Below are 27,442 nucleotides of genomic sequence, written 5' to 3'. Positions count from 1 at the left end.
GCTATGGTGCCCACTTGGGCAATGTTTTGTTTGTGCTGATTCAAATAGATTATATAAAATTGTCCTTATAATGTGTGGTTGTTTTTAATAGTTTAGTTGTTGTTTTTGTAATGACAATGGTCGTAGATCTGGTTTTGTGATAATGTAAATTGTGGTATGTGGTTCTTGTAATGGTCTGTATGGAATGTAATGGTAATAATTGTAATTGTAATTGTAATAGTAATGTAATAATGTAATAATGTTAATAGTAATAACAATAATAATAATCTTTTAAATGGGTTTACCTGTTGGGTACTTGATGTTTTTTAAATATACTTATCTATACTCTTGCGATTTATTCGTTTCTTTTTTATAGTTCTAGTACTCTGCATTCTTCTTCTTCTTCCTTCTTTTCCAAGTTTAAGAGCTTCACTTAGTTCGATTTTCCAGTTTTCTCAGTGTGATTTAAATTCATATGGCATAGAAATGTTGAGTTAGTAATTGTTTACACATGCAATTTACACATACATATACATCTACATATGCACGCAAACATACTCACACACATACATACATACATGTACTCCACAAGCAAACATCGTAACATTGAACTACTGTTTCTATTCTAATTGATTCTGACTAGGGTTAATGTACCAATAATCATCTCATTAGTAGTGTCACCATGTTATTTTAGCGATTACTCGACTTTCAATCAATGCATTGTGATCAAATCGAATACAATTTCTTTGCTTCGGATTTGTGAGGCACTACCGTAGAAAAAGTAGTTCGAAAATTGTTCAATACTGTTGCTATAGCGACGCGGAAACTTGAAGCGAATGCTTCTAATTTCATCTTACTTTTGAAGTCAATCTATCGAACAGAGACAACAGATCTCACTCTAACTAATGGTTTTCGTATATGAGATGACTAATGGAGCTGAGATAAATGAGGGTACCGTTACCCTACTTTTATCTCTACTATTGGTCGATCGTTAGTCCTGATTTGAAACGGTGGCCTTTATTACCGTTCTTGCATACACTTCCTCTTACATTTCACTCACAGATCATCTCACCCATCAGGTCTCACATGAAAACGACAAAACCTCACAAAATGAACTGGATGAACATCGTTTGACAGCTATCAGTGGTTTGCTCATATGTTCAGTCTGTATTATTTTATTCTATTCTACAATATTCTATCTTATTCCACAGTATTCCATGGTACACAAACCACCAATAAACGTCAAAGATGGACTGCATTTACCGTTCGTTTGATGTCATCGTGTGAAACCCAATTGGGATACGTTCACTCAATTTAATTTCCCCTTCACTGGTAATAAGGGCCGGTAGTATGAAAATGAAACATAAAACAGAGCTCAGTTAAGCCCTACTGGCCTCTCCAAACCCCGTATGTTTGTAGCGTAATGCAATCAACATCTTATTCAAGTCGTTCCGTATTTTATTCATTAAATTCAATAATTAAGCTAAATCTGTAACATATATCTATATTAAATTCTAACTGTAATTGATTGTATCTGGTGATGTTTGCAATACCGTCAAGCCCACCAACCACGATACAACTCCGATAGTTACTTAAAACATAATCGAAGAGACCAAATCAATCGGACCTATCGTTTCAGAGATACATATTTTTGCGATTTTCCTAATAATTTTTACTTAGGCCCGTCTTAAAAGTGAGGCTAGATCGAAACTGCTAACTGATGATCACTTTTAATGAAAATAAATTTTATTTATTTCATCCAAATTAGTGATTTTTTTTACTATTTCGTCACTAATGTCACGAAATAGCAACAGATACAGAAACTAATATTTCGGTATGCATTTTGCAACCCTCAACAGTGTATCAGTTTTCACTTCATTTCACTAATTGCTCCGAGAAAATAAATTTTTATACTAATGATACCAATTGTACTTTTTGGTCACGAAGTATGCGCATGCAAAATTTGAGCCAACTTAAAATATACGAAAATTTAATTTATGAAAAATCATTATTTCCGATTGAAGTTGCCAAAAAAGCTTGAACAATAATATAATCATTCAGGAGTTTGGTTTAATAAAACCGTTAACCGTGTTGGATTCTTCGTTATATAGATTTAAATAATTATATGGTCTAGCGATTATAAAACAAACAACGGATTTATTTTGGAATTGAGAACGAAACCATCTAATGAAGGAAACTAATATAATACCACACATGTTGTTCAGTAGTCTAAGTCTTTCTCCGACACCAAAAAATTAAAAAAAAAAACTTTTGTCCACTAACCGGAGTTACCGCCGAGTACTAAAGTCGAACACTTATAGCATACTCTCGTATTAGCAGTCTTCTGCAATCGGCGGTTCGTGGGTTTTTTTTATACGTCCAATGTCGTTCATTTAATTCCGTCTCACTCTAACGAGATCAACTGCAACCTTTCAAACGTACGTCGTAACGATTTCCACAACATAATCGGCAACCGTTACCATGAATCCAAATTATGTCTGTTTTTATAGAAAAAGTTGATCGTGACGAGTTCGATCCAAATAACGAAAGTCCAAGTCACAATATTATGGTCAGTACAGGTCTCCATCCGTGTATAGACGATCGGCAATCGCATGGGCAGCGTCTGGTTGTAGCGCTTGCCGGCTCAAGGTCGCACACGATTTGTACCGTGCGTAAACCGTTTCGATCGGTTTTTTTTCCAACTGGACGTGTCAAACAGAGACGCGTAAAGTAAATTCAGTGCTTAGGCGACAAATGGAAGGTCGTATTTAGCGAAATTCAGTCCCGTTCAATTGGTTTTGCAGGGGCAATAAACCTGAAGTGGATGGCGTTTCAAGCTTTCGATGGCAGATCTTCTTACATTTGAAAATCGATTACGCCAAAGTGTTTTTGTGCTTGCGCACCGTATAAAAAACAACTTAACTTCGGCGTGCCTCATAAAAGTTTTACTGAATGTTCTGCCAAATGAAATCAGTGTGTTAAATCGGTCAATCGAAGGGAAAATCTTCGGCAAATATCGAGTGTCTTGAAGATGTATAAACATTGAAGTGGTTAATTTTAAATACCATTGATAATCGTCGGTTTCGTAATAATATGGATAATGATCCAATGGCAGCTTTTGGACCCATTTTGTCGCTCTGCTAAATTCCTCAGCTGCGAAAAATGAGTTAAAAGCTCCAGCACGATGATTGTCCGATAATCGTCAACGTTTTACTTTTCGCGTAATGCTCAGTAATATTGCAACAGGTCATCTTCATCATGGGCACAATGGGTAAATACAGCTCGGAAAGAAAAATTAATTTTTTACCAATTGCAGTTCCCACTTGGTCGCACCAAGCGCCGATTGCTTTTTCTATGCCTTCGCTTCGGTTGCGGTGGTCAATGGCCTTGTTGCAGAACAAAAGAATCCGAAGTGACTCGGTTTCGGGTTGTTTTGAATCTTCTTCGCATCTGATCGCATCGCATATGATTTCTTCTCGCATCTGATCGATCGTTACGGTCACAACGTGCATGGACATTGGAAACATCCGTGAATTGCAGCCTGGCGCACACTGGGAATCCATGACACATGGGAATCCAAATCTTGTTAAACACTATAATCAAAAGAGTGCAGAAACTTACTTTTTCCTTAAAAATTTTTTAAGTGCTCTTTCAATTTTTTTAAGAAACGATTTTTTTCTAAATTAGAATAACTGAAAATTGAACACTGTCACTGGCCATGCCAAGCATTAGCATGTACGGTGCTCTGTTCAATTGGGTTGCTCTCTGTGTTTTGCTCAATCCCAGCGAGTACCGATTTTGGGATAATTTTTCGCAAATTTTTTGTCTGCTCTTACATTCATTAGTTATTTTCTTTTTTCTTGCGGGATTCCCTAATAAATCTATTTTTCTGGTTTCAGAAGAGAGCGACGTGATGGAAATTTTAATAATTTTGAGAAAAATTTAATTTATTGTGCAACACCTAATAAATGATTACAATTTCTTCGATTAGGAAAAATATCATAATTGATCCAACCAACGAATGGTGTTAAAGCTGTTAACGTAGCTTACGCTCAAAAAATAAAATTAATCAAGATTGCAAGTGAAAATTTAGTTTACTTACAGCTCTTAGTAACCAGTTTAAAAAAGTTTTTTTTGCTTAAATTTTCGTATACGGTATATGGTATGTATCTTCCAATATTATTTCCCTCGTTTAGTCGTGGAGCACTGATGGTCCGTAAACTTCAAAAAAGCAGTGATGGCCCTGCAAACGTTCCACCACAAGAGCCTGTTTTCATACATTCATGTATTCCTGTACACAGTACTAAAATACTTAGTACTTCTGAACTGAGCAGAGGTAGACCGTCCGAGTGAGAGAAAATGCACAATGAACCAAGAAAATGATGCTTGGAAGAAGCTCATCATTATCACAGTGCATACTCACTTCTATTTATTAAGCATCTATAACGACACCATGATCGAAGGTTGTGCTACCGGTAAAGGGAAGGAATGTTAGTCCGATACTCGTTGTTTCTAGAGATCACTGGTACCATCGCATCTCCACTAGAATCACAGGAGAAATAGTATATTAATAGGGACGTTTTATTTTTTGAATAATACTAAACAAATAGCTCTTAAAATAGAATGTTCAACAAGCCATAAGCGATTGTAACATAAAAAGTCACTTTTTTACAAGCGTTGCTTGTGGATAAGAAAACATAAATCTAAGGGTGTTTAAATTACTTGTATTGATACATTTCAAAGTCTCGCAATACTTCGCCACTGTTCACCTTGGGAAAATATAGCGAAATGTTTTCTGAATAACTGCAAAAAAATTGAAATAAAGCAAATACAGAAGTTCTACCCGGCAGTTACAAAAACATCACTGTCATCAATAACGCAACAACGTTTCATTGTCACAAGGCGGAATAGTTATTTAACATTGATAGGGTAAGGGCTTAGTTAATTTGGAGAACTTAAAAAAAACAAAAAAAAAAGAATTGTTACTTTTAAGGCATTAGCCCTTCGAAAAATAGAATGCAGAACCAGAGATGCCATTTATACAGATTTATCTGTATTGTATAGATTTTACTGATACTGATTTAAATCAGATTACAGATTTTATAAAGATTTTCTAAATTTAATACAGATTTGTATTTGAGTATCTGTTAGTATTTGATTGCAGTACTTTTTAAAAAGTTTATTAATCAACGGACAAATCACATGTTAAAATGGAAATCTTTTGTGCAAATATTTGATGATAAACACTGATAAACATTTATATTTAAATTTTAAACCAATTTGAACTGATTCATTTTATTAGTGAAAACAGATAGAGCAGATACATATTTTCTATAAAAATATCTGGCATCTCTGTGCACAGACGATTAAACACACACACACACACACTTAATAGTGTTGTGGTGACGTATTGTGGTTATTTCATTAGTATTTAACACGCTCACAAGATTTTATTCTTACGGCGATTATTGTGTCGATTTTTTCCCAGTGTGCGACGGTTTGTACCTTCGAACATCTGCCAATCATCATTTACAACCGCAGTGGCTCAATTAAAAATTTTAATTTCACTTTTTGTTATGGCTTGTTAGCTATCTTTATTCTGCTTCAAAAATCTGTAGTGTTTAATTTCAATTAATTTCAATACTATACAACGCAATACTTTTTGAAGAATAGTGACGTGGGTAACTGTGACTAAAGATTCACTCACAATTCATTCCTTAATTTTTCTTAATTAAGACCCTGTATAGAGGCACATGAGTTAATATTAAAATAGCGATCATAATTGTGATAGCAGCCGTCATAATTAATATAATTGGTTTTCGTTATGTCGCTCTAAACGATATTTTGTACAATCGAACAAAACAATGTCAATACCGGCTGAATAGCAAATCAGGGCTATAATGAATTCTTAAACTCTATTATACTCTTTGTGGAAATTACAGAATCTAAAACAAATATCCAAATATAGAGCGTGCTAATAGTGCTAAGTCCAGGAAAAGAGGGAATTCCTAGTAAAAATTCGCTACCAACGTTTGATCTGAAATAGTGACTTATTGTTATTTGGTTTAAATTGCCACATATTTTCTTCTATATCGATTTAAGAACACGATTTTTTTTGTTCAAAATTGACTTTATTCGTCAACATAATCTCCACCAATACCACTTTTGTAGAACGATTTATCTTTTGCCTCAAAATAGACCTCAGTTTCAGTGATAACCTCATTTCTTACCGGTAAGTATTTTTTCAGGTCTGCGAAAAGCCAGTAGTCGCTGGGGGGCAAATCCGACGAATAAAGTGGATGTGGGAGCAAGTCGATGTTCAATTCGTGCAGTTTTTCCATTGTTTTGTTTAACTTGTGACACGGTGCGTTGTTTTGATGAAACAGATTTTTTTTCTTTGTCATATGCGGTCGTTTCTTTGAAATTTCAGCCTTCAAAAGCTCCAATAACGCTATATAATATTCACTGTTAATGGTACTTTCATTCTCAAGATAGTCGATAAATGATACACCAAGCACATCCCAAAATACCGAGGCCATAACCTTTCCAGCCGATTATTGTGCTTTCGGGCGCTTTGGACGAGGTTCACCAGATGCTGTCCACTCAGATGACGATAGTTTAAATTCCGGAGTGAAGTGCAATGTCGCATATCGACGCAAAAATTCTGGTTTGTTACGTTTAAACATGGCCAAACACTGCTCAGAATCAGAATCAGAATCAAACTTTCTGACCCTATGTGTGGGGTTGGGAATCGAACCCAGGCGGGTTGCGTGAAAGGCATCGACTTACCTTAACACTATGCCCGTACCCACATTTTATTGTTGTTTCTGATGGAGCGGAGTCTCCATAACACTTTTTAAGCCATTGCTTCGCTCGAACGGTATTTTTTCCTATCAAAAAGAAGTGTAATATTAAAACCTATTTTAATCCACCTAGTGGTGTAATGATGCCTTTCTCATATTACTCATTACATCATAAATATAATCGTGAAATTCGCAAAAACAACTGTTTATTGAAAAAAAAATAGGATAATTTGTTCGGATCTAATCTCACAAACTCTATAAAACCTGTTTACCCTGTAGTTCCGGAACCAAAAGTAGTATCCACAACAAATTAAGGAATTCCGTATGAAACTGTAAGACTTTTCTTTTGAACCTATAAGTTTGTGAAAATCGATTTGGCCATCTCTAAGAAAAGTAAGTGAGATCCTTTTTGCAGTTTTTGATCACTATTTCCAATTCTTCCGAAACCGGATTCAGATAAACGGAATAGCCGAAGTTGGTTCGTTTACTACCAACAAATATGACTTACAACTTGGAACAGTTGTGAACGTAGTTAAACTTATACTTACTATCTCATGCTCTATTTCGATTAAACCAATTAAACGAAATCTAACAAACGAAACGAACCTGCGTTTTTGTTACTTCTGCATATGTAAGTCAAGCTAAACAGCATAAAATATGTAATAGGATTATAATTATTATCATTATTATTTATTATTATTATTATTATTATTTATTATTATTATTATTATTATTTATTATTATTATTATTATTATTATTATTATTATTATTATTATTATTATTATTATTATTATTATTATTATTATTATTATTATTATTATTATTATTATTATTATTATTATTATTATTATTATTGACATCACTACACAACGTGTACAAAATAGAACAAAGCACGCCTTGTTCGTTTTGTATTTTCTTCTTCTTTCGGTGTTGTACATATTGTCACTCTATATGGCGATTTGAAAACTTTGGCACTCGTCGCCCTGTAACTGCGGAACCGGCAGTCGGATCCGTATGAAATTTCACAGTAATTTTAAAGACAGTATGAACTTTAATTCAAATCAAGATTTGTGAAAATCGGTTCAAGCATCGCAGAGAAATCGAAGTGAATTTAGTTTTAGCAGATTTTCTTCTCCACTTTCGGTGCTCTCGGAACAGGAAAAGAGGGGACCAGTAGTGCCATATTAAGTTTTCATGCCCACAAACTAACAAGTTCTGCAAACTAGAAGAATTTATCAGACAGTTTTATGGGATTTGTATCTGTTTTTAACCATCTTTTGTGGAAAAATACTAATAAAATTGGAAATTTTCCACTTAACACGATTTAGCTCCGAAACCGGAAGTCGGATCCTGATAAAATGTTCCACAAAATTTTAGGGTATCATAAGACCTTTCATTTGAATCTTAGTCGGTTGAGTTGTTCCAGAGATAATTGAGTGTAAACTTTTTCTAAAATTTTCACATAGGTCCGGGACTTTCAACCCATGCGTTATAACCATAAATAACTCCAACAATAAGTTCCCTCAAACTTTTGGCAAAAATGAGTAAAACTCTCACGCTTGCTTACCTTTCTCGTACCCCAGTCGACGGACGGTTTTGAGGCAGTCAAGCACGAATCAGTTCCGATATTCAACTGAACGAGTATAAAAGGTAATCCGTGGTCGGAAGTTAACCATTCTTTCCATCTGCCAGCATCTGTTGACTTATTAGCTGAAATTTGATCTACATTACCGAAGCAAGTCAATTGTAACCTACCAAAATAGATATTATGCTATAGAGAAAATTCCAGCAATATAAATACAAGCATTGAAAATGAGATAAATACACCTAATTTTAGAAAAAATACGGTAAAAAAATTAATTCAATTTATATGCCTTTCTAATAACTCACACCTCTAGATTGGCGATTAGTATCATAATATTAAATTGAATATATTCGAGCACGTCGGTAAAAAATCTCTGGTCTGACAAAGATTTCTAAGTTTTGTTTTATTAATCTCTCAATTATTCCCCTTGTATAGCGTTCCAACGGCTTTCCAACATTTCCCCAGCACTTATATACCACGAATTCTTCTTAGCCTTGAAAATCGCTTCAGTCCCAGCGAAGACTGCATCATTCAATGCAAATAATTTTTCCAGCAGAACAGAAAATAGTCGCTAGGGGCTAAATATGATGAATATGGAGGATGCGGTATAAATTTGAATTCAGGTACATGGAATTTAGTAAAAAAACGTTGAAAAGCTCATGAAAAATTGTGAATAAACTTTCTTTTGATATCTTTACGGTCGATGGCGTATCTAGGGAGGCGAAGGGGTCATATTAGTCTATAAAGGAACAAAACCTAGCTAATGATTATCAACTCATTTCTTGCTTTCACAGTTTTCTTGCCTTCCTCCATAGAGAAAGATTTCAGATCTCAGAACTCTTTTCAATATTTAGTACAGAATTCCACCGAATGACTTTATTGTATTCATTTGTTCCAGTTAATTTGTGCGATCCCAGAAAACAATTGCAAGAACACTTGATATAAATTTAAACATCAAATTTCTTGGGAGAGGACAGAACATTACATTTATTTACATGTAAAATAAAATTGTGATTCTTTTTCGAAGCCAAATTTAGTTTGATTAACTGCGAAATTATAGATATGATTCATGTCTACATGCTTTGAATAGTAATCTTAAGTGAATTGCTACGCTCCCTTCATATGCATCGGTCAAGACGTCAATTTACACAATTTTTTAAAAGGGTGTACTTCACACCTAGGAAAAATCATGTTACGTCTTCTGAGACCGACATATACGACCGTCAAAATGACTCAATTTTACTGTAAATCCAACTTATATTTATTGCATTCTGACATATTTAAAACGTGTAAATTTACACGTTTGCTTTAAAGGCGGGGTATGTTTGACGTATATTTATATCATTCTTGTAAAATTCAGTCGTTTTACGGATTCCGTTATTCCGAATTGTGTCATGTGTGGATTAGCGTCACCTGTAAATTTCATAACTTTTTGCTGTATTGTTAGTGAATCTGATTCAACGGAATCAATGTTCTTCTATGGAAATGAAAATAAGTGATTGCATACTATTATTTTATATCGATTTTATTCAAATTCCTCTGAGCGATCTTCGGAGTGTGCAAAGTAAGATTCAATTTGTTTAAAAGTTTCAAAATATGTTATTTCTAATAGTTTGAATCCTGCAAAGTGAAACATAAGTAAACCAGTACGATCATAATGAATTTTTGATCAAATTCACCAAATATACTATTTTATATTACCAGCCGATTTTTTTAAAGAAATAAATAGTAGAGCTGCTGTAGCAGTTCCCATTTTCAAACATTTTCAATGTTATAATCTACTTGACAGAAAATAGTGATAGTGATGTTGGTCCGGAAGATAAAGGGTATTTCTTCGAAACGTAGAGCTATAAAATAAAATACATATTTTGAGCTTGAGATTGACCGATCACCTCCGGTCCGGTCACTCCTTCACTGATTGGGACCAGCTGTAATTGTAATGAGAATTTCTAGATCATCAGTTCTGGGACTGACAAATCATCCATCAATGTACATCTTCAGGTAACCCTAGAATAGAAGGATTAGCACCAGTGACGGTCAGGTTGTTGTTACTAGTGGCCGCATACATTACTGTCCCGTGTCGAAGATGCCATTTTATTAAATCTGAATTTATGAAATTCAGAAAATAAGCAAAAGAATTTAGCAAGATGAAGCAATCTTGAATAAAGATATAAGAAAGAATGCTTTCGAAAAATTAGAAAAGATATTAAAACAAGAATTTCTGGTTGAACGAAGTGATAGGAGTCTCCAAATTAGAAACATTGAAAGAATCTGATAATCGTAAGCAGAAAAAGAGAAACTTCTGCAATTGTCGCTTTTTACGACACGAAAGAAATCTCTTGGCCATTTTTTCGCCGGATTCCACATGGCATATAGGCTGGTCCAGATAGTCTCCTAAAGGACGCCAGCCTCTTGAAATAGAAAAAAAAATGTTTTGGAATGCATCATTCGAAAAATAGTGAAATTTGAGTAGCGGTTCAATATTGTTGTACATTTAATTAAATGTTAAGTACAAACAGTATAAAGTAGTTTAAAAATATGCTACCTTCATAACACTGACTAACTCTCTATCAGCGAATGCTAAACTGATCATTTGTAGGAACTGAATCTACTCATTTTCAACGACAGCCTAAGAAACATTATTTCCAGTTTTGTACGATGTTCGTGAATTTCCAGTAAATTGAATCGACGAGAATCATCGAAACAAAAATTAATTTTCATCCAAATTAGTACTCGTGGTGAAGCATGTCGAGATACTATGATCTAAATGAGCTACCAAACTGGACAATGGTCATAGAAAATTGGCACCATAAAACCTCGGTAGTCGATCTTGTTGCATCACATATTAAAGCTGCACTGTGCTATACACTGGTGTAGCTAAGGGGGAGTGTTATTTTTTGCGGTTCAAACTCCTCTAAAACCGATCAAGTTTGTTGTGAAAAGCCATACGTATAAGACTACGAACAATACAAAACCAACGATAAACCATCCAAAGTCGAGCTTTGGTCACGCCACTGGTGCTAGAAGAAGAAAAAACTGAAAAAGACTTAATGCAGTTTTAACTCGCTTCAGTTAACCCAGCGATGCTGCAACATTCACACGTCATCCATTCGGAAACTTACTATTGCTTTGCGCATTCGGTGGGTTTTGATGCGTATCTGGAACCCTCTATGTTTGATACGTGACACCATATGCAACGTCTAGCCCCAGTTGATTTCTGTGTCATAAAAAAGTCAATCAACTAACTCCAGTGCGGTCGATGCAACCCTTTCCGAACGGATTGAAATTGAATGTCACGACTGTCATTCAGTGGTTACTGATATGAATCGGAAAATCCAAAAAAAAGAATGCTTTTTGGAATTAGTCCTTCCCATCCTCATGACCTCAGATGGCGACTTACCTGGATGCACCTGCATTAAACGTTTTGTATTGGATCCTGTCAAGTGCATTGTAACGATAACTTGGTTAACTTAGTGTTTTCAGTATTTGGTCTCTTTTCCGCAACCATTCCGCTCTCGCGCCGATCGATGCCAGTGCTGCACTTGGCTGCATACCAAGTGGCAAAGCTTCTGCGCTGTTAGGTAATTTACTGCATGTATGTGCAGTCCCCCTCGGGGGGGCTTGGCAGAAGTAGCTCACCGGCCGCGACGGCTGAAGGCGGCCCGTCGCCGTTGTGAATCGAATCGAAAGTGAAATTGGCATGGCGTCATACGTTGGAATAGCTGTGATCATGGGAAAATATAGTTTGTTTAGGAAATACACATCTCTACAATTCTCATTCTAACATGATTAGTATTTTTCATGAAATATTGGATCCATATACGATTTTTATTCATTTTGTGGTTGAATATTTTTTCCAGAAAAAAAACATAGGAACTGGAACTTGAAATTCCGGACAAAAAATAATATCTTGTTATTTGAGTGGAAGATCGAAACGAGTAATTACTTGACGACTCAATGACGACTGAAGCCCATTCCAGTAAAAGTGTTCCACATAGAAGTCGGATAATGTCAAACGTGTTAAAGCAAAATTTACCATCCACTACAATCCCAACAGGTTTCGACCGGTATCGCAACAAGTGGCCAGGTGTTGTCGAGATGAAAAATTACGGACTCGAGCCGGTCCCATATATCCTTCGGTTTTTTCATAAATTCTTGTTTCAAATAAATTAGTGGAATTCAATACAATACTTCGAGGATGGTTTAACCACTTGGAAGCCATTTTAAATGCACGACACCTACTTGTCTTTTCCAATCATCGTAGAGTTCTATGATTACCAATATAGTTGTCATCTGGAAACTAATAAGAATATTTTTAGTCTTTTTTTGCATAGTTTAGATTCCTTTGTTCTACACCATTGAAGTACTGAGTAAAATGAAAATTACAAGCAAATTCAACCGGGTGATTGTTTCGAATCCGTTCAATTTATAACAGTTCGCGGAGGTCGCCACCATTAGAATAAATTGACTACAGATGGATTCCTGAAGTAAGTTTGAATAATATTCATCCGCTTCCTTCGACATGTTCTTCAATATCACAACCGTTTGGATAAATCATTTTAATCGGTTGTATTGCACACAGACACAAGATGCAATGCCTGATTTGCAACTTCGCCATTATTCATATCGACCCGCAGTACAGTCAACAATGTTTCCCTGCAAACTATTCCGAAAGTCGTCAAGATCGAGAGCACGCATAAATAATAGTCATGCGCCACAACAGAACTTAGCCTGCAGTCATTAGAAGGAACGACGCAAAGGCATCCGAGAGATGCAAAATTACCTACCATTTTACCATACTGCGATTCCTTTACTGTGCCGGTAAATGGACTCAGCTGTGCTGTTGAAGGTATGCAACATGACACACATATCACCCTTCGTGAGTAATTTTCCGTGTTGTCACTCTCGGTTGCTGTGGTATACTTTACTTCAAGCGGTTGTAGCCAGTCTTCGGAATTATTTCATTTGCTTACGTCAAACGTATTTCTGAGAATGATTGTGATTTAAAATCTTATCCGATGACAATCCGATTAAGCAAAATGTGAATCTCTGATCCTTTGTAACAGCACACTAGCCTTTTGCTTTAATGTATAGTCTTACTAATAACGACGATGATTACGATAAATATCGATCAATTTAGTCTTTCCCCGCTTCAATTAGGTGATCGCCACCTTTCACACGACTGCGTACTGAATGCTCCTCAATTCAGCTTTTGAGAGGTGAATCTACAGAAAGTGAGGGTCTATAAGAGCTATAATGATTAATAGAGATTTTGGCCAGCTGTGCTACTTATCCAGGATAAGCGATACAAACGCTATTAGTCCGAAACCAGCAAATCGCCTTCTGAATTCATTTCCTTACCAGTTTATAAAAAAATAGGTTTCAACAAAAATTCACTAGGCTTCACAAGAAGTGTTTAGATATCGAAGGGACCTTGTTACTCTACCATTCAGTCATTTTTGGAATAATTAGTTTTCATAGTAACATATGCAACTAATTAATTTGAAGAATTAGAATTAAGTTTACACGATCGAAACTACCTCATAGCAGTGCCACATGACTCGATTTAGTAATGTTGGGCTACACGATACGCAAAGACCTCATTCCAAAAGCTTACAAACTCAAATTGTTCAGGACAGTGATTCCCAAACTCACTCTACCTGAAATTTTATGGATGAACCATCTTTTAAGCTATGGGAACAAGGTGGATGAAGAAAAAATTTGAGCCCTTAGTGTTAGATTGTAGACTATAGATTCTGGCAGTCACAAGGCCAAATTTATTTCGGTTTCGCAGCGATTTCGGTTTTCAATTCTTTTAATAATTTGCGGTAGTACTCGCCGTTAATTATTAGTTCTTCGAAGTAGTTCCCAAAAAAAATGCCATGACAATCCCACAAAGTCTACGGTCCCTTGTGCCTCTCAAGGTCACTTCGGAATAATAGATCACAATAGTCTAGTTTTTGGTTCACTAGAGAACAAAATTTGGGCGGGAACGTAAAGTGTCATACGCTATTCGATTCAGTCCGTCGAGTTGAGCAATGGATATGTGTACGGGGAGGAGGTCGAGTATCTGACTCTCTCACTCTTTGTGAGTGCGGATGGGGGTACACAAATAATATTTTTCACCAGCATAATTGAACCAATATCTAACAAACTCGAAAATACTCCTGGCAATGAAAGAGCCGATATTTTAGCCAAATGTGGTGCTATTGAGGGTGAAATTTATAAGCAACCGATTGCTGTCAACGAATTATTTAGCGCATCTCTCTAAAGAACACTTTCCAGCTGGAAAGCTTCTTGGGATAGTGATGATCTGGGTCGGTGGATGCAATCAATTATTCCAAAAATATCGACAAAGCATGGTTCAGGGGACTTAATGTGTGTAGGGATTTCATTCTTATGATGTCCAGACTCATGCCCAATCACTACACGTTAGATGCACATCTCCTTCGAATTGGGCTCTCCGAGACTAATCATTGTGCTTGTGGAGAAGGTTTTCGGGATATTGATCATGTCGTTTGGCCGTGCGTGGAGTATCGTGATGTCAGATCTCAACTAATAAATTCTTTGCGTATCCAAGGTAGACTATCCAATGTCCCAGTTCGAGACATTCTTGCTTGTCGTGACCTTCTATACATGAAACTTCTTTATCATTTCATAAAGAAAATTGGAGTTGCAATTTAATAAAGCACCCTTTTAAGACTTAGTTCTGATTCCAGCTGCGATCATGTGCTCAACCAATAGCTAAATTGGAATAGAAATTATGTAATGATACAAACAAACTCGAAATAGTTATGAAATGAAATGAAATTATTAACAAAATGTCTGAAAATAACAGCCTATTTTATAATTTATAGATGTTAATCGTTTGGTTCAAATAATATATCCGAGTAGATTTCATAATTAATGACAAATTACCTAAGATGATAGTTAAGTAATAATATGTTTTTAATCAATTTAAATCGTTGTGACTATTTCAGAATTATATTAGGATAAGAATTTTATATAAAAGTGATGCTACGGCGAAGAAAAATTTATGTAAACTGCCTTAAGAAATAAACGTATTTATGGAGAAAAAAACTCAAATATAAATGGAAGGTCTATATAGATAAATAACAAAGCAAAACAGCAACATCGTGTTTAAAGCTGGTCAAAGCATCCATCAAATTTGAAGATCGGTTATACCGATCCACGGTTTCCGATTTCGGTAACCTCGGACGAAGTGAACAAAAACACGAGAATTTGACTAAAATCATTTTCTCTAAGATAATTGGACCGATTATCGTGAATTTTGATTCTAATGAAAGGTTATGATGATTGCTTTTGAATTGGATTCGACCTCCGGTTTTGGAGTTAGAGAAATATGAGTATTAAAACCAAACAAAAACAACGAAAAAATCCGCCAAATTGAACTGAGCTATTTTTGTCAAAATCTCAACTTCCGGCTCCGGAATTACAGGGTATATATGTTAAAATGAAAATAATCAAATGACATACTTTTTTTGAAAACGACTCGAGCGAATTTCATCGACTTCGGAAACACAAGGTGTTCAGAATAATAAGTTGAAATAAGCAAATTCCTTGCAATTGGTTGACGCCAGGTTCCTCTGAACAATTGTCAAAAAATCAAAAGAAAAATTCCCGGTAATTAATAGAAAATACTTTCAGACATGACAAAGAATTAGTCCCGAGTGTACACGCGACTAAGAAAAAAGAAGGGACGCGGCGCACTCAGACATGATTAGTCACGAATAAAAACGTTGTTCGGCTTATTTTCGAAACCACGTTTTTTCAACTGCGTATTCCAAAACTATTGCAAATATTAAAATGAATCAAACGGCATGACCAAAATATTATTGTTATTTAATAACTCTGCACGTACCCTGCTAGGCGATGGTGTTTTCTTCTTCCGTACCTGCACGTACCGATGCGTACCGGTTTTGCATTATTTTGTAAAAAAGTTTGAAAGTTTTAACACTCATCGCCATCTAATTTCGGAACCGGAAGTCGGATCTAGATGAAATTGCACAGTATCTTTAAAAACAATTTAATTTGAACCATGATTTGTGAAAATCGGTTTGACCGTTGCTGTGAAATCTAAGTGAGTTCTGTTTTTGTAGCTTTACTTCACTATTACCGGTGCTTTCGGAAACGGAAGCCGAGAACTAATAGTCCAAAAGTAGATTTATATATCAACTAACTAACAATGTCTGCGAACTAGATGAAATTACCTGTGAGTTTTATAAAAATTCGCACCTCATTTCGCCATCACTTGTGGAAAAATACTATTTTTTCACTTATCGCAAAAATTAAATTTTTTCACTTATCGCGCTGTAATACCGGAAACGGAAGTCGGATCTGGTTCACTGATGTCACTGATGACATATGATTGAGCCCATTTGCGCTAACTAAGCTCTTATGCAAGATCGTTAGATCTCTTTTAAACTAGTTCCTGAGCTATTTTATTTGCGCAAATACCCTTCCTTATTTCTACGGAATTAAATAAAAGTATCTTGATGAACGCTACAGTAATACATATGAGAATATGAATAATATGAGAAAGATACACCACTAAGTAGAGCTTTTCATTTGCACTCTGCAAAACCAAAACTAATCGCAAAATTTTTGCAATGTATGAAACGTCGATATTCAGGATTTAACCGAATATCGACGTTTCATACATTTCTAAGACATCTGCAATTAAAAACAAAATTTAATTTAAGGAATTTCTTGTACCAGCAGGGTCTGTGGTGATTTTTCAAGATCGAAAATTATCATACTGAACTGGTGCCAAAATCGGTGCTATATCGAATATGGATAAGTGCTATGCTGCACTCCCGCTATGTAAAATTAGAGATGATCATTTTTGGCCCCCTAATGTCTCTACGTTATTGGTTCGACCGAATTTTCGTTATGGAACGTGGTCGGTAGTATTTTTTTTATAAGATGCGGTTGAACAGAACTATGTTGTAAAAAATAAAAATATTTTGTGAATTTACGTCTATTTCCACGCACAGAACTAAATATAAAACTTCTTTACAATTATGTACGATTCAATATAATTTAAAGGCAATCCTAAGCGTTAATTGAAAGATACAATTACATTTATTGAAAAATTAATGCAATCCACTTTTAGTTTTACATCAACGCAGGCCCGTGTGCATTTCAAACAGTAAGTTCCATGAACAATAAAGTACTTTTTATATAAAAGTGCAAATAACTTGACTTTTCTTCCAAATTTTGCACCTTCTCCACCCCTCTCCTGACATTGAATCCTTACACCCCTGGACCCCCCCCCCTTTTGAACCCTCCCTAGAACACTCCATTGAACCCTCCCTTGAAACCCCCCACCCACCTTTGAATGATTCCTGTGCACGGGCCTGCATCAACGATTGTGTCCAATCAAACTTCCGATTTAATTTATGTCCATTCCATGTTACTTTTGATTTACATGTCGTGTGCATTTCATTATTACTTTCTGTGCGCAAAGATGTAAATAGTAAACAAAAACCAAAGTAGAAGTAATTTTTACCATCATATCATGACTTGTTATTTTTAAGTTGCCATTGAAATACTTGATATTTCCTAGATAGACATATCAAGAATAGTATAATAACTATTTAACAAGAAATAATATAATAATTATTTAACATCAATATTAGTTATTGCATCTCATTTTGTTATGGATGAAATAATTCAATTGTATTAATTACAACTGATGTAATAGTTCCATCTTCGAACAAAAAGCAATTTAATATACAGTAAATTAATACTTAATTAGATATCATTCTATTCTGAATGTTAAAACAACAACTCGCGATTCACGACTCTCACTACACTTGTTATGTTGACAATTGCGGCCATTTAACCCCTTAACACTCGAGGGAATTATGTTTCCCTTCTATAAAAATCGTTATAGATTCATCAATTACTATTAAATCGATGTTTTTTACTGAATGTTAGAGAAAACTTATTTCCAAGGCGACTAATGTGTTTCTGAACGAATAAGTAAAAAGAACTATCAAGCTTTATAGCACTAAAAAAGTTTGTGCCAAATGACATATAGAAAACAGAACACATAATAAATGGTTGGTAAAGGCTGGGTAACGCGCAACATAGACCCCATTGAGGCCATCAGCCTCTTCCCAGCAACTTCTATCCCTACCTCCCCGCGGAACCGGCTGGGCTGCGAGCAACCTTAGGGAAGATCGGGTAACCAACCCCGGTGGTAACTATGGTCGTAGGCTGACAGGGAAGGGAGGGGGGGGGGGTTTGCTTATGCAAGCCTGAGCGTCTGTTTTCCAGGTTATGAACGGCTCACAACAGCGTCTGTTCCCCATGTTAGGGGCGGCTGATCGACGTCCGAGTGCTAGTGAAGGACTCTAAGCTCAACTGTGCAGTATGGTCCTCCGGAAATTTGCGGGGTTGGTGTCCGGCCCAGCGAGCCACCCGAAAAAAACTATTGCAACGGAAAATCAGCAAGAAAGTAATATGAATCGAGACCAATGGCAACGACCTCTGCGACGAAAAAGGACTTGCGATTGGAAGCTCGGTACGTGGAACTGCCGATCTCTCAAATTTATCGGGAGCACCCGCATGCTCGCCGATCTACTAAAGAACCGTGGGTTCGGCATCGTAGCGCTGCAGGAGGTGTGTTGGACAGGATCTATGGTGCGAACGTTTAGAGGTGATCATACCACCTACCAGAGCTGCGGCAATACACGCGAGCTGGGAACAGCTTTCATCGTGATGGGTGATATGCGCGTGATCGATTGGTGGCCGTTCGACGAAAGAATGTACAGGTTGAGGATCAAGGGCCGTTTCTTCTAGTTTAGCATTATTAACGTGCACAGCCCTCACTCCGGAAGCACTGATGATAACAAGGACGCATTTTACGCGCAGCTCGAACAAACGAAAACGGCTTACGACTCATCGATTTTGCCGTCTACAAGAACATGGCCATTCGTAGCATCTTCTTCCAACATAGCCTCCCTTATCGTTACACCTGGAGATCACCAAAGCAGACGGAATCGCAAATCGACCACGTTCTGATTGATGGAAGGCACTTCTCCGACATTATCGACGTCAGGACCTATCGCGGCGCTAACGTCGACTCTGACCACTATCTGGCAGAACGTGGAACGATACAAACAGAAGCGGAGAAAGCAGACCCGCATCTTTCGGGAGAAAAAACGCCACCTGGAAGAAGCGGAGTGCGAGGAAATGGAACTGCTGTACCGCTTTCAAGAAACACGGAAATTCTACAAGAAGCTCAACAAATCCCACAACGGCCCTGTGCCGCGAGCCGAAATGTGCAGGGATAAGGACGGGAGCCTCTTAACGGATGGACGTGAGGTGATTAAAAGGTGGAAGCAGCACTTCGATGAGCACCTGAACGGCGCTGAGAACGTAGGCATGGGGGTTCAATATGACGGGAGAAACGACTAAGTCAGTGCAGCAGAAGGCGAAATGAAATGATCCTGCTCCCACATTGAGGGATGTTAAGGATGCCATGCACCAGCTCAAAACCAACAAAGCAGCTGGTAAGGATGGCATCGCAGCTGAACTCATCGAGATGGGCCCAGAAAAGTTGGCCAAGTGTTTGCACCGATTAATAGTCAGGATCTGGGAAACCGAACAGCTACCGGAGGAGTGGAAAGAAGGGGTAATTTATCCCATTCGCAAGAAAGGCGACCATTTGGAATGCGAGAACTTCCGATCGATTACAATTCTGAATGACGCCTACAAAGTGTTATCCCAGATCATCTTCCGTCGTATATCATCTAAAACGAATGAGTTCGTGGGAAGTTATCAAGCCGGCTTCGTCGATGGCCGATCGACAACGGACCAGATCTTCACCGTGCGGCAAATCCCCCAAAAATGCCGTGAATACCAGGTCCCAACGCATCACCTGTTCATCGACTTCAAGGCAATATACGATAATATCGACCGCATAGAGCTATGGAAAATTATGGACGAGAACAGCTTTCCTGGGAAGTTGACTAGAATGATCAAAGCGACGATGGACGGTGTGCAAAACTGCGTAAGGATCTCGGGTGAACTATCCAGTTCATTCGGATCTCGCCGAGGACTGCGATAAGGTGACGGTCTTTCATGCCTACTATTCAACATCGCCTTGGAAGGAGTAATGCGACGAGCCGGGCTTAACAGCCGGGGTACGATTTTCACGAAATCCAGTCAATTTGTGTGCTTAGCGGATGGCACGGACATTATCGCGAGAAACTTTGGAACGGTGGCAGAGTTGTACATACGCCTGAAACGCAAAGCAGCAAAGGTTGGACTGGTGGTGAATGCGTCGAAAACAAAGTACATGCTAGTAGGCGGAATCGAGCACGACAGGATTCGTCTAGGAAGTAATGTCACGATAGACGGGGATACCTTCGAGGTAGTGGAAGAATTTGTTTACCTGGGATCCTTACTAACGGCTGACAACAATGTGAGTCATGAAATACGAAGACGCATCATCAGTGGAAGTCGTGTCTACTACGGGCTCCAAAAGAATCTGCGGTCAAAAAAGATTTACCCCCACACGAAATGTACCATGTACGAAACGTTTATAAGACCGGTGATCCTCTATGGACACGAAGCATGGATCATGCTCGAGGAGGACCTGCAAGCACTTGGAGTTTTCGAGCGACGCGTGCTATGGAATTTTCGGCGGTGTACAGGAGAACGGCGTGTGGCGGCGAAAAATGAACCACGAGCTCGCTTCACTCTACGGCGAACCCAGCATCTAGAAGGTGGTCAAAGCCGGAAGAATGCGATGGACAGGCATGTTGCAAGAATTCCGGACAACAACCCTGCTAAACAGGTGTTTGCCACGAATCCGTTTGGAACAAGAAGGCAGTATTGGCGAGTATTGGGCGTGATCGAGGATGGAGAGAGGCAGCCACAAACCGAGTATTGTGGTGTACTATTGTTGATTATGTGTTATCTTAAATGTGATGTTGTGCAAATAAATGTATGTAATAAATGTGTTATGTGCAACGTACACAAGTACATGAAATCGTTTCGTAGAATGCCATAACTAACTATTTATTTTATTATTCTGATAAGTGAAGCAATTGAAGCAATACATTAATTTACGATATAATAATATAATAAACCCAACTTTTCTTTTATTTATTTCTAAGAATCATAGGGAAAAATATTTCCCATGAAATTATAAGAAACTTATGCATCCTGCTATGTTTTTCTGGTAATATTCTCTTAATTTACCCCCCCCCCTCCCCCCTCCTTTCTAGAATATTCTCTTGTATTGACATATTTCGTTCTGCACCACATCTCGTGGAAGGGTTAAAATGTCCAGTCAGTTTTTGACATTGTGTTGTGCGTGGACGTATTTCAGTTTGCCTTCGATTGTCGTCTATCTTAAAATAATTGATGATAATGCAGCTTCCGTTGGGATGATTGAGCTTTGATGTCTACGTCACAACCAAAAACCTACCAGTTATGACTTTCTGGAGCAATTTCGGGTCATCACCAACAGAATTCGACAGCTCCTGAGCAATGTTGTTGTGATGCTGTTTTCGGTCGAAATTGAGCAATGTTGGTATGAATTTCCGGGCGACTGGTCTCATGCCCATAATCTTAGTAATAATCGAATAGCACGAGCCTATCGATATATTTAGGTCGTCACAAATTTCTCTGACTATGATTCGACAATTGACCAATACAGGTTCCTTTACTTCATCAATGTTTTCAACTGTTGTTGACGAGCTCCGGGCGTCCGGAACGATCTTCGTCGCTCGCATTTTAAGTTGATCTCCACATAAAATCTAATACAAATTCTTTGATCCATTTTATGGGATAGACGAAAAACGGCAAGCAAGCTAGAACACGTCCACGTACAATGGCTGTCAAACCTGACTGAATTATCAACAAAAGTAAGGGTCATGAGTACCAAAATAACGCCACAAAAAGATAAAAAATCGAACATACGTAGTCCGTGAAATTGAGAAATTCGCGATACTGTTTGCGCTATCCGATAATTTCTTTTTTTCGTCCCACAGCAGATGTTCTGGTTAATCAGTAGTAAAATTCTAATAAAAATCAATGATAGGTGATTGTAAATCACCTTTTTTCAAGTTCTTCCAATAGGATAGAAAAAATTGTAGATAATATTTAAATAGAAAAAAGCGAGAACTTACACGGAGAACCCCCTCGATCCTAAAATTGCGATGTCGCAGTTTTTAATTTTTGCGATAGTTGATTCAACTAATTTCTTTTTGATTTAACCATAATGGTTTTTTATTTGCATATATTCAAGTAGTTGAAAAATATATTGTTTTGAATGCTGCAAAAGGCCGGAGACAGTTGAAACCAAAACAATAATCGCAATTCAAAATCAACAACTTTTTTTGTTGAAATATGTTCGCGTCGCTTCAAAATGTCAATGAAAACAACATCAATGGTTGAAGCGTTTGGTGAAATTGTGTTCATTCGATTTGAGAAATTTATGATTCCATAACAAGTGTTTATCTAACAGCGGTGTTGTGATAAAGTTAACCTTGTTTAAGATGAAAAAGATTTGGTGACAAATTAGAAAATGTTAATGAATGATCATCTCGTAATCTTTCAGGTATGCGCAAAAATTTTATGCTTCAAATTCGATCATTGATTTACTTCCAGCAGACTGTTTTACTTCCAGCTGTTTGATACCGATGATGATGTTCATGCACTAGAAATAAAATGCTTTTTGACATGAATTTAATTGATAGAAGTAACAGGAGCGAAGGGTTTCAAACACACAGCACGCGCTGCGATTGAATGGCGCGTTTGAATTGCCGTCGCAAAATTCCAATTCCCAGCGGTTGATGCACCCAACCTCATATAAATTGACTAAAATTATCAGTGCATAACTTTAGTTCAACCGTTTGAAGGCATCATCTTTCAATACTCATTCTAGGTAAATTTGATAATTTCGCTAATTTACTCGCCCCTCCGGGCACTTTTGCTGATTAAAAACGTTTTTCTACATCAATCATTTCCGATCGAATCAGAAGTATTTTTTTAGAATTTAGATCTTTACTGATCTCGACTTGACATGATCATGATCATACAAAAATCAAAATCACTTAGAGATTAGATCAGTTCTGATTTCGTAATGATAATTTATTCCTTGGTTAAGATCACTTGAAATCAGCAGTGATCGGTGGTTTTCCCAGCCCTAATGATATTACATGTCAATATGAAATACTGTTTCTATTTTAACAACGATATTTATTTCATGAATCTCAACATACCGAACTTGTTTCAAATAGATCATGACGTGTATCAGTAAGTATATTTTGATTATTTTCGCAAATCAATAAAATTGTTCAATGTCTAAAACAAACAATTTGCAATGTCTAAAACAAACAAAACCGAATTTTGTTTCAATAACAACACCAGTTATTTCAACTAAAATATTTGTTGAAATTGAAAGGTATGTGTCCTCACTAATTGGCAGCATTTTTTTTCAAACAGTTAAATTAGTTGTTTCAACCATCGTTTCTGCTAATCGAAAATCAAAAATGACAGTTTAGTTAAAACAACAATCGATTAGTTGTACCAAATTTTAACCAATCGAATTCAGAAAATCAACTAGTATTCTGGTTGAAATGGGATCGCGGTTCAGGTTTTTCAAAAATCAATCCACTGAAGCGCATATAGCAAACATTTAGGAATTTTTCAAAGAAATGGTTTCCACTTGTTTCTATCCATGAAACCAAAAATATGGTCGGTTCTTTGATCGCCTCACAGACCAAAAGCAACTTAAACTGAATCTACATGGCACCAGATCGCTATCGTTATGCTATGCGAATCATGTCAAATGCCTGAATAATTAGACGTCACTAAGCCATACAAGAGTGAACAGTTGATATTCAGTATACGTTCACCGAAAAATACTAACCAACACTAGTAAACCGGTTAATCATAAACGGACTTTCAAATTTATTCTGCTGTAATGTTTGATACACTATTTCAAATTCGGTTTAGCTCCCCTGCCTAACGCTTTTCTTATATGACCTAACCTAATATATCATCATGATCGCAACAGTAAAAACAATTAGGCTAATCATTGAATCAGTACAATGTTCTCCGTACGTTCATTTGACTGTACCTAGTTCAAATATTACCGACTAACCTAATTACTGTGATCAATCTAGTTTTTAACGCGATTTTACGACCAGCCGACCAGGCACGCGCTAACCCACTAAAAGCGCGCGAACTATTCGGCTTAGAAGGCCGATCGGTAAGGGTAGTAGTAGCTCCTCTCAACCCCTTCGAGAGAGAGAATGACTCGCCCGTTGTCCGCCAAGAGATTGTTTGCTTCACTCAATCTCAACCGATTTAGGTGATTCCTTTGCTTTGGCAAGGAAAACTCCAATAAGTTGTGAGTTTCCCCGTACAATACAGGCAACCGGCGTTCAACACGGAGAGTAAGAGAATTGTGAGAAAAAGCCACCCTACTCAGGATCATCGATCGGTACTCTCTCTTTCTCTCTGTCTGGCGGCTCTCTCCGGTTGGGTGGCTCAATCTCACCCTGTCGAAAGAACCGATCAACGACGGAGACCTGACCGGTGCGAACCGTTCAAAGGGGGAAAATCTACAGGGGCAAAAGCGTTTTGTATAAAAGACCCTGGCGGGCTACCGAACACCATCCAGTACCCAGTTGGACTTCAGTTCGGTCTTTAACCCACCACCACCACCACCACCGCACCAGCATCGTAGGAGCATCACAATGAAATTTTTGGTACGTGGGCTGTTCGTTCTGCAGCTGTGCATTGAAAAGTGTTCTACGAAGTGTTCTACAATTTATCTCAAATGGACTACTATTTAACATAATAATCGAGCTATGAATCTGAGTGTGGAAAAGATCAAGTTTTGTGAATATGTGACTGAGGAAATTGATTGAATGACGCAAGAGTGCTTGTATGATTGAACGGAAAGGACCTGTTATTGGGCAAACATTGCACATATGGACTGAGTGAAACAGATTTGCATAATAATGTAGCTGTTGGTGCAGTGAAACTTGTTCGGTGACAACTTGCTTTGTGAGGAAATCGAAATGTGTCGTGTTGATCCGGGGTAGAGTTGAGCGTGGAAAATACTTTCGCTTTTGGATTGCCAACGCGGATAAATTAGCAGCTATTGCCGAACAAGTGGAAATGATCATGAGCAACGATCGGGGGCTTCGGGCTAAAAGCCAACAATTCTTACACTTCCTTTTCCTTTCCGGCACCATTGTAGAGATGATAGTTGGTGAGAAGATTTTTTTGTGAATTAAATTTTCATGTTCGTTTTTCTTTTTTTTTTTTTTCGCAGGTGTTAATAGGTATAGCGACACTGCTGGTTTGCAGTGTAGCGGCCGAAGAAAAAAAGGCCGAAGAAGCTAAGCCAGTCGAACAGGCTGAGAAAAAACAGGACAAACGTGGACTCTTCGACCACGACTTCGGTGGACATGATTTCCACGAGTTTGAGGGACACCATGAACACCATCACGAACACGTTGATTTCCATCCTCATCATGAGAAAACTTTAACCGTGGTGAAGAAGGTCGCCGTTCCGTACCCAGTCGAGAAGCACATCCCATACCCGGTCGAGAAACACATTCCTTACCCGGTTAAGGTGGGAGTACCAAAACCATACCCCGTGTACAAGACCGTTCACTATCCGGTCAAGGAAATCGTCAAGGTTCCAGTTCATGTCCCAGCTCCATACCCAGTAGAGAAGAAGGTTCCATACCCAGTCCATGTTCCAGTTGACAACCCAGTCCCCGTCAAGGTATACGTACCAGCCCCATACCCAGTGGAAAAGAAGGTCCCAGTACCAGTGAAGGTCCATGTCCCAGCTCCATACCCAGTTGAGAAGAAGATCCTTGTGCCAGTCAAGGTTCCAGTTCATGTTGAAAAGCCATACCCAGTCGAAAAGGTTGTCCACTATCCAGTCCATGTTCCAGTTGACCGTCCAGTTCCAGTCCATGTGCACAAACCAGTACCAGTTCCGGTAGAAAAACCAGTCCCATACCCTGTCATCAAGAAGATCCCGTACCCAGTCCATGTCCCATATGACCGTCCAGTCCCAGTGCACGTGGAGAAACCTGTGCCAGTTCCAGTCAAGGTGCCCGTGCCAGCCCCATACCCAGTAGAGAAGCACGTGCCATATCCAGTGTACAAGAATGTGCCTTATCCAGTCAAGGTCCCGGTCGACCGCCCAATTCCCTACACCGTTGAGAAACATATTCCATACGAAGTCGAGAAACCCGTCCCGTATCCAGTTAAGGTTCCAGTCCATGTTCCAGTACACCACGAGGAACATCATCACGAAGAAATCCATCATTACGAAGGACACGATGAGCATGATTTCCACCACGAATAAGCAAAAATTGTGATAAAATTCCCTCCCTTCCTCCCCCAACTAAGCCCGTATTAAGAGAAAAACGTTTCCTCGTTCCTGTTTTTTTTTTTCATCTTCTTCCCGGCCCCGTCCAGAATATTCAACTAACCCCTCCAACGAAACTAACCTCTCATCTCTACCAAAACAAGAATGATCTGACTTTCAACCCATTCATCAATACGTTAACGATCGTGATATTGACTAAGTTACCATTCGTGTTACGCGTAGCAACTAAACAGACTACAAATACTCACCCCGCAGAAAGCAAAACCCATCGCATCAAGTAATCGAAACATTTCGACGACGACCAACAGAGAGTGACTTTCCGTTTCGAAGGAAAGTCAGCTCGTTTTCAATTAATTTTTCTCGTCCATACTATAAAACAAAACAACAAAAAACTGAGCGAAAGAAACCGAATTGTTATTTGTTTCACCATTATTATTATTATTATATTGTATCAATCGACCGAGGAGAGTGAAAAAAGCGTTGAAAAAAACCTTATTGAAAAAAAAAATATACCAAAAATAGTAACCCACTGTTGTTCGCATGTCTGTCCGGTTTTGAAGAAACATCCCTGAGCTGCCAAGTGTGGCCAAAATATACAACCGCGCAGCCAATTTCGCTTCCGATAAAATCCGACAGTTTTTTCATAATTCATGCATTCATATCGA

The 27,442-nt window shown here is 37.8% G+C and overlaps 2 protein-coding genes across 2 annotated transcripts in view; one reads left to right on the top strand and one right to left on the bottom strand.

Annotated features, from left to right (window-relative positions):
- The window catches only part of LOC131431287 (angiotensin-converting enzyme), a 265,227-nt gene that overhangs the window by 155,594 nt on the left and 82,191 nt on the right, over positions 1 to 27,442 (bottom strand). The gene's annotated exons all lie outside the window — the stretch shown is intronic.
- On the top strand, positions 25,014 to 27,302 carry LOC131431289 (uncharacterized). Its single transcript, XM_058596905.1, has 2 exons — positions 25,014 to 25,128; positions 25,701 to 27,302. The coding sequence occupies exons 1-2, from the start codon at positions 25,117 to 25,119 to the stop codon at positions 26,751 to 26,753; spliced, it is 1,065 nt and encodes a 354-aa protein (XP_058452888.1). The 5' UTR covers positions 25,014 to 25,116; the 3' UTR covers positions 26,754 to 27,302.

The sequence above is a fragment of the Malaya genurostris genome, chromosome 2 (genome assembly GCF_030247185.1).
Source record: "Malaya genurostris strain Urasoe2022 chromosome 2, Malgen_1.1, whole genome shotgun sequence".
Classification (NCBI taxonomy): domain Eukaryota; kingdom Metazoa; phylum Arthropoda; class Insecta; order Diptera; family Culicidae; genus Malaya; species Malaya genurostris.
This window is presented reverse-complemented; position numbering and strand designations above follow the sequence as displayed.